Source organism: Felis catus, chromosome D2, assembly GCF_018350175.1.
Source record: "Felis catus isolate Fca126 chromosome D2, F.catus_Fca126_mat1.0, whole genome shotgun sequence".
Classification (NCBI taxonomy): Eukaryota; Metazoa; Chordata; class Mammalia; order Carnivora; family Felidae; genus Felis; species Felis catus.
In genome coordinates this window covers 62334803-62351772 of record NC_058378.1, presented here as the reverse complement: position 1 = coordinate 62351772, position 16970 = coordinate 62334803, and the positions used below count along the sequence as shown (strand labels likewise).

The 16970-nt window shown below is 40.3% G+C and overlaps 1 protein-coding gene across 7 annotated transcripts in view; it reads left to right on the top strand.

Annotated features, from left to right (window-relative positions):
• Nucleotides 1-16970, top strand: part of CFAP43 (cilia and flagella associated protein 43) — a 129330-nt gene that overhangs the window by 1480 nt on the left and 110880 nt on the right. For 4 of the 7 annotated variants that reach the window (XM_023240892.2, XM_023240891.2, XM_023240893.2 and 1 more), the window contains exons 1-3: nucleotides 6375-6563; nucleotides 7578-7831; nucleotides 12612-12708. In XM_023240892.2, the coding sequence (XP_023096660.1) occupies nucleotides 6499-6563; nucleotides 7578-7831; nucleotides 12612-12708 (416 nt within the window). In that variant the 5' untranslated portion in view covers nucleotides 6375-6498. Of the gene's footprint in view, nucleotides 1-6372; nucleotides 6564-7577; nucleotides 7832-12611; nucleotides 12709-16970 lie in introns of those variants that run through there. The other 3 variants (XM_045040644.1, XM_006938157.5, XM_045040642.1) reach the window with 3 other exon arrangements.

The window sequence follows — 16970 nt, the reverse complement described above, 5'->3', positions numbered from 1 at the left end:
TCATTTTTATCTACTAATGGCCCCTGGATTTCTATTTAAATGAAGTCCATGTTAGAGTCCATAGATATATGGATATATAGAGTCATAGATATATTTTCTTGTTTATACTTTCACAAGAGAGTAATATAATATAAAATTTCATTTTTAATTAACATTCATTTCAGTGTTCTGCAAAATTGCCAGGGATCCAGGGCCCCAGGTGAGCCCAGAAGTCTCGCCCAGCCTATCTCAATGCCCTCCACAACCAGATACCTTCTGCAGGAGTAACTAACTTCCCGACTTTTTGTTAAACTGTACTGTTTTTGTCATCTAATAAATTCCACTGCTTCCCCCTTTCACCATCTCCCACAAAGCTTTCCTCCTACGCTATTTTATCTTTCACTCCGTAGTTTGTTAAACATCTGTGACATTGTACCATCCACAGACGCAGCAAGGAGTGCCCCTGCCAGGGACCCCACGCTTTAGAGAGCCCATGCCACCAACATGCAGGATACAGCACTCCACATTCTCGCAGAACCATGGCAACCCTAAAGATCTACCATAGTGACTAGCCCTCTTCTCGCCCCGGGTTTCTCCATTGTTGCCCCAGGTCCTCGAAAACAGACTACTTACTGTTTTTGACCACTGTGAGGTTTGTGGAATGTATCACTACTGACTGACATCAGAGGGATAAACTATTTAGGGAGTGTAGGGAAGATCTGAGTGGCAGAAATGCTTGGATATGAGAAAAGACAGATAATAAATGTGTCTAGTCCTCTGCTGCTGAGAGTATGAATGCATTAGGCTGCTCTCATAATTAAGGACCCTTTCTCAGTAGAATCAAGTGACTATTTTCTTAATTCTCTTTGGGTTCCAATTTGTGCATCCAGGGGTTCTCATGAATTAGTGTGGTATTGGCATTAGTAACACATGAGACTGTGGAATGCGTTACAATATAATACAAACCTTATTATGCCTATGTTTATTTATGTACATGGGACTAGATGAAACATGTTGGAGCCTGACACCAATTATTCACTTTGACTAGATGGATACTGAACACTAGAATTACAGTGTTTGATATAAAATATTTTAAGATTTAATTATGATAAAAAATGAAATAACAATTTTGCCTTCATTTTAAAATTCTGATTTGAATTTTTTTTAATGTTTATTTATTCTTGAGAGAGAGCACGCGAGAAAGAGCACATGTGTGTGAGTTGGGGAGGGGCAGAGAGAGAGGGAGACAGAGGAGCTTAAGCGGGCTCTGTGCTGTTAGCCCCATGTGGGGCTCAACTCATGAACCTGAGCTGAAGTCAGATGCTCAACTGACTAAGCCACCCAGTGCCCCCTGATTAGAATTTTTAATTTTCATTCCTGTAATTTGTATTTTGACTTTTTATTTATTTATTTATTTATTTATTTATTTATTTATTTATTTTTTAGAATTTTTTTAACGTTTATTTATTTTTGAGACAGAGAGAGACAGAGCATGAACGGGGGAGGGGCAGAGAGAGAGGGAGACACAGAATCGGAAGCAGGCTCCAGGCTCTGAGCCGTCAACCCAGAGCCCGACGCGGGGCTCGAACTCACGGACCGCGAGATCGTGACCTGAGCTGAAGTCAAACGCTCAACCGACTGAGCCACCCAGGTGCCCCTGTATTTTGACTTTTAAATTTTATTTCATTTTTTTAAGTTTATTTATTTTGAGAGAGAGAGAGAAGAGAGAGCACTGGGAGAGGGGCAGAGGAGGTGGGAAAAGAGAATCCCAAGCAGGCTCTGCACCAATGAGGGGCTTGAACTCACAAACTACAAGATCATGACCTGAGCCAAAATCAAGAGTTGGACGCTTAACCAACTGAGCCACCTGGGCATTCCAACTTTTAAATTTTAATAAATTATCTAAAAATACTTGGATAAATGGCTTACAGGTGTCTTGCCTATATTCTTGCCTTGGAATTCAGGGTGGGCCTGATGTAACAATCTCCCCTCTCCCCCTTAAACTAACTTTCTTAGTCACCTTCTTTAGAGCATTGTCTAACACTGTATTATTTACTACTTAATAACAGTGTATTATTTACACTATTTAATAACAGTGTATTTACTTGGATGTTGATTACAAATCCTTTTCATGTTTCAACCAAATGTAGTTATTTCAGCATCAAGATCAAGGTAAGCAACTTGGGACATGAAATGTAATCATACAGCTATGTTTTACACACACTACAAAAATATTTGAAATGTGAAAATAAACCTGAGTATGTTAGGTTAAATGCACAAAATAATAACATTCACCCATTTTTACTAATTGGCTCAGAATTACCATAAAAATGTAACCTGGTCCCATATTCTTTATTCTAAAACTTCTGAGAATTATGAAGGATTCCCTATTTTTCTTCTTCTTCCGGGAAAATGCTCAATTCAAGTTAAATGCCCAATTTGATTTAAAATTTCAAGTCTTCACATGTCTGGAAAGAAGGGTTCTTTCACATAATTAATTCCACCTGGGTTCAAATCCATTTAAGATTGTGATACTCTGTACAAAATTCTTGACTTTCCTGAGACTCAATTTCCATGTCTCTGCAATAGGGATAAAATAATACATGTTTCATAAACGTGTAGCAGACGCAGAGCAGTGGCATAAAAAGAGTTAGCTGTTCTCATTGCCGAGTGGAGAGGAAATTTGCACAGAGCCATGCGTCCAAACTTGAGTTACATGCTTCAACTCTCTGAGCCCCAGTTTGCCCTGTACCATGGTTGTTGGGAGGATCCAGATTTTATGAAGTTCTCTACAAAAAACAGGAGCTCAAGAAATTGTGGTTTGTTATCATCACTATTATAAAATGGGCCAATTACCAGAGAATAAGAAGCTACTTTCTCTTGCAAATTGTTATTCCTTTACCTTAAAAACATTCATTACTTACATTTCTTTTTACCCAGAGAAACAATGTTAGTTTCTTGCTTTTTTGACTTTTCATGTAAACATTGCTACCTTTCACAAAAAGCACATTTATTCATCTACTTAATGAAATGCGTTCCAGTATGCTGTATAATCTTTTCCCATGTTTAAATGATCCTAGAAAACCGAGTTAGTGGGTGAAAACTTTAGTGAAAATTCATCTTTCAGATATCATGGAGTTTGACTGGGACCCAAGAGAAGCCAGGAATGAAACAATCTCTTAGTGGGAAACAAGTATTTGTTGTTGTTGTTCTGTGGCTGGTTGTGGACAAGTTTTGGTTTTATGGTTCAATGAACTTGAATTGACCACGGCTTTTTGGGGGCATTGAGCTGAGTTCTACAAAGGTATAAAGCTTAATGCTGAGGATTAGGCTTATTCTGTCCAGGACTAGTCTAAGGGTGATAGAGAGGAGATTTGCAAGGAGAAAAGGAGTTGAGAGGTGTGGGTTGTGCTTAGGTGGGTTGGATGCTTCCCCCAAATGGTGGAACATACTAGTTGTCACCTTAGCACGCTCAGGGCTGCTCCTTGGGGTCACTGATTAGAGAAAGAACTTGTTTCTAGAGAAAGATTTTGTTTCTACTGTTTGTAAATCTTTCAGAGTGAGCACTAGAACAGATTTTCCTGATTCACCCCTACCAGTCCATTTCCAGGGGATGATCTATATTTCCCGCTGCAGACTAAGAAAGGCCACTAATCTTCCTGTAACTGATACGATGTAAAGGTTAGGGCGTCTCTTCACAAATATCAACAACAGATATCACAGAAACCCAGCTGGAGACATTTTTTTAATCTAAACTGCAGTCAGGGTTTCATGCAGTAAGATAGCTATAAAATGGGGTTTTCCAATTTGATTCCATTTCGTTTCTCTTTTGCTCTAGCACTGGGCAAGTTCAGGGTTTCCAGGGTCATGGCTGATGCCAGCCTGGTCAGTATCTCTTTTCCAGAGTACATACTTCCTGCCTCCCTTATATCTTCTACCTACCATTTATTTACCCAGTGGCAGGATTTGCCTCATCACATTCTTCTCTGGTGTTGGCTTTAAAATGCTCAGGTTGTGGTTAGGGGCGCCTGGGTGGCTCAGTCGGTTAAGAATCTGACTCTGGATTTTGGCTCAGGTCATGATCTCACAGTTAGTGAGTTTAAGCCCTGCATCCGACTCCTCACTGACAGTGTGCAGAGCCTGCTTGGGATTCTCTCTCTCCCTCTCTCTCTGGCCCTCCCCCGATCACTTTCTCTGTGTCTCAAAATAAATAAACTTAAAAAAATAAATAAAATGCTCAGGTTGTGGTTAAAGGTATGTTTGGTGGGAGGGCTTAGTCAAAACACAAATACAAGCCAACTAGTGAGGAAGTGGCAGCAGAAACTGTTCAGGGTTTAGGAATTACCAGAGGGGAAAGCTTGACTTTTCTTTATGCCACTTCCCCCTGTGACTGAGAATGTGGGATTTTGTCACCCAGTTTTGTGAGGTTCTTTAACACTAAGCACTGCATGTGTGTTGCCTTCCATTTCAGCAAAAAAAAAAAAAAAAAAAAAAATCTTTAGAGCAGAAACACACGTCTCTGATTCTTCTTCACCCCATCTCAGTGAAGGGTACCACTCTCTTTGACTATGATAATCAGAAATCCAAGATCATCCTTGATTCTTCCTTTTCTTTTACCCCTCTTTATCAATCCAACACCAAATCCTATAGATTTTTACCTTCTAATTTTTAGACTGATCAGTGGTCTTTAACTAGGGGTGATTTTACTCCCCCCCCCATAGACATTTGACAATGTCCATAAACATCTTTTTAAGTTTATTTATTTATTTTGAGAGAGAGCGAGCAAGAATGTGCACAAGAGGGGGAGGGGCAAAGAGAGAGAGAGAGAGAGAGAGAGAGAGAGAGAGAGAATCCCAAGCAGGCTCCGCACTGTCAGCACACAGCCCAATATGGGGCCTGAACTCACAAACTGTGAGATCATGACCTGAGTTGAAATCAACAGTCAGATGCTAACCAACTGAGCCACCCAGGTGACCTTAGACATTTTTGATTGTCCCAACTATGGAGGTGCTACTGGCAGAGGTGCATGCAACTCCCCACCAACGCTCCAATGCCAATAGTGGTGAGCACGAAAATCCTGTTTTGCATCCCTTGCTGGGACCCTTAGGCTCCTAACATGTCTTCTATTTCTATTTTCCCTATTCTCCTAGTCAAGTGATAATCTTCCTGCAGTCAGAATCTTTTATAAACATAAATCTGATCATGTCATTCTCCTGCTTAAAGTTATTTAATGTGTTTGCATTGGCTTTTAGGAGAAAGAGCAGAATTCTCAACTTGGCTTTTACCTGGCTCTTGGTTCCTTCCCCAGCTTCATCTTCAGTATTTTCTTCTCATCTCCCTCTGCTCCAGGCACATTACTCTTCCCTGTTCATCCAATCTGCTGTCCTGTCCTAACAGTTTACAAAACTCTCCTCTGCCCATCCTACTCCTGCCCCCCAACCTCCACCCCAGCCCCTAGCACCCAGCCCCCAGCAATGGCTCCTCATCCTTCAGCTCGAAGTGAAAATGGCGCATGCGCACTGAAATCATCTCTGCCCATTCAACTAGGTGAGGACCTCAACACAGGCGATCACAGTATCATGCTCCTTTTCTCCTTAATTCAACCTATAATTCTGTATCTGTGTAATGATGTGGATGTCTATCCTCATCTTCCTGGACTCCACCAATCTCTAAGTTCCAAGAAGGAAGAAATTTTATCTCTTTTGCTCATTTTTTTTTTCAAGTGACTAGCACCATGCACGGGAAATACTCAGTAAATATTTGTGTACGAAATGAAGGCCAGAAGGTGGCAAGACAGGGAAGAAAGAACTAAGGAAGAGAAGGGGAGGCCAGTGAGGAGGAGAGGAATAGAAAGGAAGAAAGGGAAAAAGGGTAGGAGAGGAAAGGGAAGAAACAAGAACAAGATGTGGCCTTCCGATGAAGTTACTTCCTGGAGATGTCTGCCTCCTTGAGGTAGCGGAGGGTCCGTGTGAGAGTGTAATATAGTAATTAAAGGCTAGGAACTCTAAATTTAGACGATACCGATACCTGGTTTTAAGTCCTAGTTTGCAGTCTTAGGCAAGTTCTTTCTCGCATCACTTACACTTTGCTTATCTATAAAATGAGGCTGATGGGTGATTTGAAGAGTAAATGAAATAATGCCTGCATGGCGCTAGGAACGACGTCTGGCGTGGTCAGCACACAATATTAATTCTGCTATTGATATTTATTAATACTGTAATTATTTGCCCCAGGCAAGGGCCACTCAGCACTCACCCTTAAGGGCCCGCCCCACGCTTAGCTCGCCGCTCTCCCATATGCTGAGACGCAGCAGCACTTCCACCAATCCGCTAGGGCCGAGAGGGAGCATGCAGACAGGGCATAGCCAATGGGAGCAGGGGTTACAGTCTCCTGGATACGGTGGTAACAGCGGACGCTTTGCAGTCTGCGCCGCAGAGGACCTCAGAGTAACGAACGGCTACAGACCCGAGCGGGCTCGGGCATTTTCTCCCCGGGGCCGGGCTGAGAGAAACCTGGCCCATGGCTCACGGCCGGGAGCGCGAGGAGAACGCCTACGCCTCCGTCGGCCCTTCCCTGTCCGTGAGGTGCGGCGTCCTCCGCCCAGCGACTGCCGGGTCTCTCGGAAACTTCCTTCTGACCCAGTCCCCTCCCTACCCTCTTCTTTCTCCCATTCTTTGGACCTGCTCTCCTGCAAACTTTGAGCTCTTGTCCTTTACCCCCCAACGCCCTCCTGCAGACTCCCTCTCTGTGTGACTTCTTAGTGACCACATCTCCAGCTGTTTGCACACCTTCGTTTTTCTGCGACCCTCCCCTTTCTCGCTTACCCACGATTGCTCTCTTCCACTCTTCATTTCTGCCTCCTCTTTCTGGCTCAGTATTCCGTTTTCTCCTGATTTTTCAAACATACCCACCACCCTACACACACTCCCATCCTTTCCTCGTCATCCTTGGGGATTTATCCTAAATTAGGACCGTCAGTCCCTTCCTTCTATCCACTAACTTTGGAGCTGTTTGCATTTTTTAGTGGTCTTTGGAAAGCACAAACAGCTGCACAGATAGAAGGTGGTATTTCTTTTCTTCTACATTCTTGAGTGTTACCTGCACTCTGTTACTGTTTGATTCTGTATCCTGTACTCTCCAGTCATGTTGACTTAATTCTATTTATTTTCTGCGTTCTATCCGTTTTTTTTTTTCCCATCTAAAATACAGCTATACACATTTCATCTTGGTAAAGAAACAGTTTTCTACTGACTCACAACCACAAAGTAGGCTGCCCTATTCAAAGTTGTTTTTTTTAAAGCTTGTTTAGAAAAAAAAAATGTTTCTTATTTTGAGAGAGCGTCTGCGCGAGCAAGCGAGCGAGCGCGCGAATGGGGGGAGGCAGAGAGAGGGAGATGGAGGGAAAGAATCCCAAGCAGGCTCCACACTGGTCTCACAGCCAGCATATGTCTTCTTTTATCTTAGAGATTGTTTTGGGCAGAAAGGAGGTAAAAATAGAACAGATGTGTTTCAAATATTTTGATGCCCTTTTGTTTGCTTTGTTTAAAAAAAGTATTTGAAATGGATTATATTGATGGTGATATATTTTTTTCCCAAAGATGGGTCCAAGGATTCCCTAAGCAGAATGTTCATTTTGTCAACGACAGCACCATTTGCTACCCTTGTGGGAATTTTGTAATATTTATTAATATTGAAACCAAGAAAAAGACTGTACTTCAGTGTATGAATGGAGTTGTGGGTGTTGTGGCAACTAACGTTCCTTATGAAGTTGTGGCTTTTTCCGACCGGAGGTTAAAACCTCTCATCTACATATACAACTTTCCTGGATTGACCAGAAGGACCAAATTAAAAGGTAACCTGCAAGACTCGTACTCTGCCGTAACTGAAGGATTTCTTTATGTGACCAAACCTAGTTCTTACAAATGAAGGGTGTTTTTGGTTTGTCAGTTTGTTTGTTTTTTTTGTTTGTTTTTTGTTTTTATATCGCACATTTTAAAAGTAGGATCAGGCTGATCACAAAGAATTTAATCAGTGTACTGCAGCCTTGCTACTCAAAAGTCTGTGGTCTGTTTATCTTCAACATTGGCATCACCTAGGATACCTGTTATAAATACGGAAACTGCTCCCATCCCAGACTTACTGAATCAGAATCTGCATTTTAGTAAGATTCTCCAGGTGATTGATATGTACATTAAACTTGATAAGCACTGGGCTAGTAGACTATTACAGCACTAAATGCAGTTTGAAACCTTTTTCCAGAATACTTTTTTTTTCTTTTATGACGATTTATTGAAAATCCAGGTAAATTGAGGTCATACAAGTTCTAAAGTCTCTGAGCCTCAATTTCCTTAGGTGTGGGGATAATGGTAGTATCTACTGTTAAGGCTGTAGTGATAATAAATGTAATTATATATATATATATATATATATATATATATATTATGTATATATCCACATGACATATATGAATATCACACACACACATGTATAATATGTCAGTCACCGTTACCCAACATTTACTATAATTAATTTATTCACAGATACATGTGACCCACAGTGGGCTGCTGCACATTTACTGGAGTTTCCATCTAATGATTCCCTCATTCAACACATCATGGACAGAAAGCCCAGGAGAGCTTGGGACTGGTCTTAGTTCTTTGGACTTATTGGTCAAATAAGTCTTTGGGTTAAGCCAGGGAATTTCACTATAATTGATAGCATTTTATTTGTGGGGAAATTTGTGTTCTCAACAGATTAAAACAACTTATAAAACATCGCTCATTCATACATTGGTAACTGTCTATATGGACTGTAACTACTCTTCATCTTTAAAATTTCCCCAGCTTTGTTATTTTGACTATAGCCCTGTCGAAGCAATTAAAAGTTAATTCAAACCAGCAGCCAACATTTATATTAAAAAATGAAACTCTAAAGGCATTCACAATAAAATTATGACTAAGTCATCAAGGATAGCTGTTGTAACCACAGTTATTTAATATCAGCCTGGAATTTCAAGCTAACGCAAAAAAATATGAAACAAAAATTATAGCTATAGAAGAAGAGATTATGGGTAATGCAATGGTCTACTAGGACTAATAAAAGAATGCTCAGTAAGATGCTGGTTTCAAAATATTCACATAGCTAAGGTGATTTAAATACTTAGAACTGATTCAAGAAGAAATGTGAGTGACCTCAATGAAAACTACAAAAATATCATTGATTTAAATTATTTAAGTATATAGAGACATATTCCTGAGTGGAAAGTCTTGTTATTATATAGTTCATAGAAAATAATTCCTAAGTTTATCATGTTTTAGACAGCAAGGAGTACTTAAATGAAATGATTCTGAAGTTCTTCCAGACCAACAAAAAGTAGAGATGGGAATAATTCGAAAGAGAATGATGGCATGATAGAGGGTCCTTTTAACATGATGCTATAGCGATTAAGAGTGTGATATTGGTGTAGGGATCACCACATCAGTGGAAGAGTTGAAGAGAGGGTACAAGCTTAGAATATATAAAAGCTAAGTATATGATGAATGATACTCTGCATTCCTTCCCCCAAAATAGATAATATAGATTGTTCAGCAATGGTGCTAAGAAAACTATTTGAGGGGTACCTGGCTGGCTCAGTCGGTGGAGCATCCAACTCTTAATCTCAGGGTCTTGAGTTCATGCCCCATGTGGGGTGTAGAGATTACTTAAATAAATCAATAAATAAATCTTTAAAATTTTTAAACAGAAAACTATTTGAGCAAACATATCAAGTTTGATACTCATCTGAACGTCAAAACATACTGAACGTCAAAACATACATCAGATAAAAATAAGAGTTCAATATAAACAGCAAACCATTTGAAAAGTAGGAGAAAATATGGTAGAATATTGAAATGATTTGGCTGGGGAAGAAATTTTCACACAAAGGAAATAGCTAAAAATAGAAAACTTGACCTATTATTGCATACAAGTTTAAAATTTAAGAACATTCAAAACACCATGAAAAATTAAAAGCAAATAATAAACTGAGGAAGATACTTGGAAGTAATACGTTCAAGTATTTTTAGAGAGTTTATGAAACAATACGAAAAAGACCCAAACATCCCATTAGAACAGTGGAAGAAGAAATTGCCCAAACCACAAAACTACAGATGACCAAAATATCAAAAAATATTCCATCCAATATTCATTTTAAAAATTGATATTTGAACTGAGATGAGGTTTTTCTCCTTATCAAGGTCATGATTTTTTTAAGCTGGTAACTGCTAGGTGGAGCACAGTGAAATTGGTAGCACACTTTCTTGCTGAAGGTGGGAATAAGGTGGGAGTAAGATTGATACAATCTTTCTGGGAAGTAAACATTACTGTATTTGACCCAGTTAAACTCAGTTGAAGAACTAGAATTCAATTTTAAGGAAATCAGAAATAGTCAAAGATGTGTATGCACAGGAGATAAAGGCACTATCATAATAGAAAAAGATTGGAAACCACCTACATCCCCAGTAATAGGAATATGGTTAAATATGTGAAAATATCCCATAAAGCGTATTATATAAGCATTAAAAATTGATTTTGAAGAATTATTAATGACAAAATGCTCTATATAATGTAAACAATAGGACTAACAGTGTATGATCCAAGTTTTTAAAATGAATTATTATACATAATATTTAAACCATGATTGTTATAGCTATAAAAAGCAATGTTATGTATTTTTTCAAAGTTATATTTAAGTAAAAAAAAATGTTTATTGACAAGTAAGCATAGAAGAAAATAGCAGAAATTTACCAAATTTGGTAGTGAGATTACAGAGGATATATTTTCTTTTTTTTTTTTAATTTTTTTTTTCAACGTTTATTTATTTTTGGGACAGAGAGAGACAGAGCATGAACGGGGGAGGGGCAGAGAGAGAGGGAGACACAGAATCGGAAACAGGCTCCAGGCTCTGAGCCATCAGCCCAGAGCCTGACGCGGGGCTCGAACTCACGGACCGCGAGATCGTGACCTGGCTGAAGTCGGACGCTTAACCGACTGCGCCACCCAGGCGCCCGAGGATATATTTTCTTGTAAAGCTTTTTATTGGCGGGGAGAGGCACCTGGGTGACTCAGTTGTCAGTCTCTTGACTTCAGCTCAGGTCATGATCCCAGGGTTGTGGGATAAAGTACCACATTGGGCTCCTTGCTGACTGTGGAGCCCGCTTGGGATTCTACCCCTTCCTCTCTCTCTGCCCCTCCCCCAATTGTGCATGTGAGCTCTCTCTTTCAAAACTAAATAAACATTAAAGCTTTTTTTCATATTCAAACATCATGCATTTTTAGAAATTTAAAATAAATAAAATATAAAATGAATAATCTTAATTTATGAGAGGAAATGTCTATAGTAAGGATAGAAATTATTCTATTGAGGCCTCTATTCCACAGAAAACCTTTTATTTTTGCTCAGTTAATACAAGTTTTCTTTGTTAATCAAACTGGGCTAAATAAATTCAACAAACAACAAAGTTTAGCGTTATATTCTAGTCAGTTAAAGTGAGAAGGGCAAAAAAAGCAGGAAACAACCACGAAAAGTACAGAGAACTAGCAATAGAGACCTGCATGTGAAAAAGACATGGGAGAAGGCAGAACTTGTACCTATGGAACCACATTGAAAAACAGCAGGTAGAGTGGGGGAAACCGGATCTTTATACACAGGAGGGCAGAAGCAGATACTTCCTTGTCTTAGCGTCCTCATGACACACATTGTAAACACATTGTTACTAAGGTTTTTAGAGTCATGTTTCATGTCTTCAACTACAGGGATGGATGAGATAGAACTTTTTATAATTGTTCCTAGAACCAGAAGATATTAAGCAAAGGGCCTGGTGTGGCTCAAGACATAGAGACGTGGAAGTAAGCTGGAATGATTACAACTCCCCAAAGTATTTAAAGTTGTTTGAATAACTTTTCTAATTACAGTGTTTCATATATTTATGGAGCATGTTCTAGTTCTTGGGTCATTTCAAATTATACTTACGACATCCATGGTTCAATACACTCAGTTCTGATTGAAGTCTAGGGACAGTGACCTAATGGTCTTAATTTACTCTCATATCTTTAATTTTTTATTTTAAAAAAATTTTTAATGTTTATTTTTGAAAAAGAGACAGACAGAGCATGAGCAGGGGAGGGGCAGAGAGAGAGGGAGACAGAATTCAAAGCAGGCTCCAGGCTCTGAGCTGTCAGCATAGAGCCTGATGAGAGGCTTGAACTCAAGAGCTCTGAGATCATGACCTGAACCAAAGTTGAATGCTTAACTGACTTAGCCACCCAGGTGCCCCCCTAATTTTTTTCTTTTTTCAAAAAAGTAATCTCTACACCCACTGTGGGGCTCAAACTCAATATCAAGAGTTGCATGATTTCCCAACTGAACCAGCCAGGTACCCCAACTCTAATAGCTGTAAAAAAAAAAAAAAGGAATTTTAATTTTGCTTTTAGCTTTCTGTTCATAATCTTAGAAATTACCTAGGAGATCTGTTATTCCAGGAGCTGAATGCTTTTGAATTATGTGAAAATCGTTAGATAAGGGCGATAAACTATAAGACTGTAGTTAATCTGAACACAATGATTAAACCCTTGTAACTGATTTTATATTTTAGGCAGTGTTCTTCTGGACTACACTTTACTTTCATTCAGTTATTGTGGCACCTACTTGGCTAGCTACTCCTCTCTTCCAGAATTTGAACTGGCCCTTTGGTAAGTCAGTGTGCTACAGCATTCCTTTCATTGGATTACATTTTAATCTTGTCTGGATTATATTAAAGGACATATACATGCAAAATGTGCAACAAGGAAAAATAGAATAAAAGTTTTGATTTTAAGGTTTAATAGAGTTGCTACTTTTAGGCATAAAATTTGGCAGGGCAAAAGCTATATGGGAGTGAAATTATCATCTTTCCTTTTTTGTTAATGTGTTATAATAGTTCCTTTGTTGGGTAAAGAATGACAATTGCATACAGTTTCATCTTTCCTTCAAATAAATGGTAGCAACTCTTTTTTTGAGTTGTGTGTGTATTTTCCACTAATGATGAATTTAAGATGTTCTCTATATTAGAGTTCAACTTGAAGCAATTATAATTAGTATTTTAATTTTAATTAGTAAAGTAATGTTTTTAGAGACATTAGAAGAGTTGTATGTTCAGAGAGTGGAACAGCACAGCACATTTGCCAGCTGTATAGGAAATACGTGTAAGACACATCTGTGGTCTTTGCTGGGTCATTTCATGTGGCCAGTTTCAAAGTTGTACTCACTCTTCCATCCATCATATAAACTCCTGCAATGGACAGTTTTCCGTTTTTAAAAATATTTTATTTTTAAGGAATCTATACACCCAATATGAGGCTCGAGCCCACACCCCCGTGATCAAGAGTCACATGCTCTACCAACTGAGGCAGCCAGGCACCCATCAGAGGGAGTTTTTCTTTTAAGGGGAAGTACAAACTGTTCAGAGAATGATTGAAGATACTCCTTACACACCAGCATTTCTTATACAAAAATATAATAATCTAGGTTCAGAGAACTACATTTAGTTTATTTGGTTTCTTTTTTTTTTAACAGCTTTATTGAGGTATGATTGGCATATTAAAAAATTCACATATAAGAATATAATTTGATTAGTTGTGTACACACCCATGAAACCATCACCATAATCAAGATAATAAATATATCTATCACCCCCGAAAGTTTCCTTGTGCTCCTTCATATGTTTCCTTATGGGCCCTTCCACACTTACACCATCCCTGTCCCAACCCTTGGCCCCTTTCCCCAGGTAGTCACTGATGTGTTTTCTATCACTCTGGATTTGTTTGCATTTTCTAGAATTTTTTATACAGGGAGTCATCCATTATGGACTCTTTTGGGGTCGGGGGAGCCTGGCTTTCATGCAGCATAATTATTTTGAAATTCTCTTATGCTCCTGTGTGTGTCAATATTTCATTCCTTTCTATTCCATGGAATGAATATACCACAGTTTATTTATCCACTCACCTACTAATGGATATATTAGTTTGCTGGGGCTGCTATTAACAAAGTACTACTAAGTGGTTGAAATAACAGAAATTTAGTGTCTCACAGTTCTGGAGGCTAGAGGTCTGACATCAAGGTGTAAACAGGGTTGGTCTGTTCCGAGAGCTATGAGGGAGAATCTGCTCTAGGCTTTTCTCCTTGGCTTGTTAATAACTGTCTTCATGTTCACATGGTGTTCTCATTGTATGTAGATCAGTCTCCAAATTTCCCCTTTCCTTTTTACAGGGATACTAGTCATATTGGAATAAGGCCACACTAAATGACTTCATTTAACTTAGTAAAGACCCTGTTTCCAGATACAGTCACATTCTGAGGTACTGATAGGACATCAACAAATGAATTTGGGGGGACACAGTTCAACCTATAGCAATACTTAAAGGATAAGTAGGAATCAACCTTGTGAAGAAGATAAGGAAGAGAATTCTAAACAGAGGAAAGGCATGTGCAAAGCACGAGGTCAGAGGAAATATGGCAAGTTTGAAGATTTAATTAAGAGATCATAATGATGGCAACCAGAAATGGGTCATGAGAGGTAAGCCTAGGCGGTCAGACTGAGGCTGAGGCTGGCTCATGAGCAGCCTTATAAATAAGTGACCATGTAATTTATCATGCAAGTCAGGACACTTGAGAGTGAGAGGGGATGTTGTCAATAATTAAACCAGGAGAATACTCACCCTATGCCTAAGCCATGCTAATAGGCACATCCTTTATCCTAAAGGTGATGGGAGGCTGTTAAAGGGTTATAAGCAGGGATGTGACATGAGCAGATCTGTGTGTAAGAAGCCTCCTTCTAGCCATGTCATGGAAAGTATATTGGAGGGAAATAGGCATGAACATGAATTAGTAGGCTTTGGTGGCCCAGGTGAGAGGTGACTGTGGCATGGACTAGGGTGGTGGGAGTAGGGACAGAGGGAAGTGGAGAGATTTGGAAGGTGTTTAGGAGGCAGTACCATGGCACTTGGTGACTGAATGTTGGGCGTGGTGCTGAGGGAGAGGGACAGCTGAGGGTTTTACCCAGAGTTGTGACTTTGACAACTTATGGTCATTATGGTTCATGTCAGAAAGATGTCAAGAACACAGGTAGAGGGAAGTTGGAAGCGGCAATGGGGGAAGACCAGCTGAGACAAACTGAGGTGAGGGTGCCTGAGATAAATAAATGGATATATCTAGTTGGGGCAACTGATAGATCAGTTAGGATTTAAGTTCAACTTCTGTCACAGAAACCCAAATCATCCTAAAGTGGTTTAAACAAGACAGAAGTTTCCTTCAAGTTCACTAGTCTGGGTATGAGTAACCCACGGTTGGAATGGTGGCTCCCTAGTCTCGGGCCAGTCTGCCTCTAACTTGTTGCTCTCCCTCTCTTGGAGTGTTGCCCTTATCTCTAATGTAAAGTGGGGCACTGCCCATGTATTTTGGGGAGCCAGTGGGAAGGGAAAAAAGATAAAGAGGAAGGCACAAACCTTTCTTGGAATGCATAACTTAGACGTTGCACACGTCACTGCCACTTATATCCCACTCACCAGCTTAGTCACAAGCCTTGTGGAGCTACAAGGGACACTGGAAAATTTGGTCCTCAGTGTGGGTAACCATGTGGCTGGCTAAAAACTAGGAGTTCTGTTACAGAAAGAAATGGAGAAGAGATGTTCAGGGACACAGTGCCTCTGCCACACATGTACAGGACTGGAGCTCAAGAGAGAGCTGAAGTTCGGGAGTTGTTAAAGTGGTATTCAAAATGCTGGAAGCGGATAAGAACACTCAAAGAAGAACCTTGGGCCGAACCTAGAGAGCACCAAAAAAAGGGTCTGAAAGAGGAAGAGAAATCTAGGAAGCTCAGAAGGAGTAGTTATGAAGGGAGGAGGGACACTGAGCATGGGGGCTTTCCAGAATATGCCTCAACCAGTGTTCCTTAGAAAGTGGAGTCTGAGGTAACAGCCCCTGAGCCACTTCTTTAGTGGGGAATGCAATCCCAGGAAGGAGGCAGGTGGAAGTGGGAAAGTGGAGGGAGGCAGGGAAGGAAGAGAGCCAGCATCAGGGCACATAACTTTGCCGGCCAAGTGCAGTCGATTGCTTGGTCTCACAGATCGTCTTCTGAGAGGCAGAATGAACTGTGAACGTGGAAAGTTCTTGGTCAGTGACAGACAGTAGTAGACTAGGAAGCGGGGAGGAAGAGATGAGAGTTTATCTACTGACTCTTGTTATCCCACTGAGTGGGATATCCCTGCACAGAGTGTTAACAGCCACACTTTCTGATTTATTTAGACCTCCTGCATGTTATTTCCAGGGGCACATGGTAGCCTCTGGGTATGTGGAGCAGGCATGAGGTGAGGCACAGGTGGGGTGTGCCTACATGAAGTTCGTCAAAGCCTACACAGTCAGACAGCCACTGAGTCAGCTAGGCAGAACAGGTGATGAAGGCCCCAGAAAGAGGCATGAGATGTCCCCTAAGAGGTGTGTGACAGAGATCCCAAGAGTCATTTCAGAAGATCATTGTGAGCAGTGTCAAATCCTGCAGAGGTCAAGTTAGACAAGGACTGAGAACTGTTGGATTTAGGATGAAGGTGGATATTGGTGGGTCTTGGAGAGAGCTGTGTCAGTGGACTGGTGGCGACAAGGAGCAGATTTCCAGGCATGAGAGAGCGCTGGAGTGAGAAAGAAGAGGCAGAGAGTTTAGAACAACTCCAGGAGTTTGGCTCACAGGGGAGGGCAGAAAGACATGTAAGGGTGAGATTGAGGGAAGGCTTTTTAAAAGATGGTGCAGATGAACATTTAAGTGTTTTCAGGAAAGAGTCAGGAGAGAGGGAGAGTCTGAAGATGTAGAAGAGAATGAATAATGGAAAAACTAATGTTCCTAAGGAGGCAAAGGCCCCAAACACAGGTGGTGAAAATAGCCTTAGGTCAGAGGAAGTACATGCCTTCCACTGTAACAGGAGGA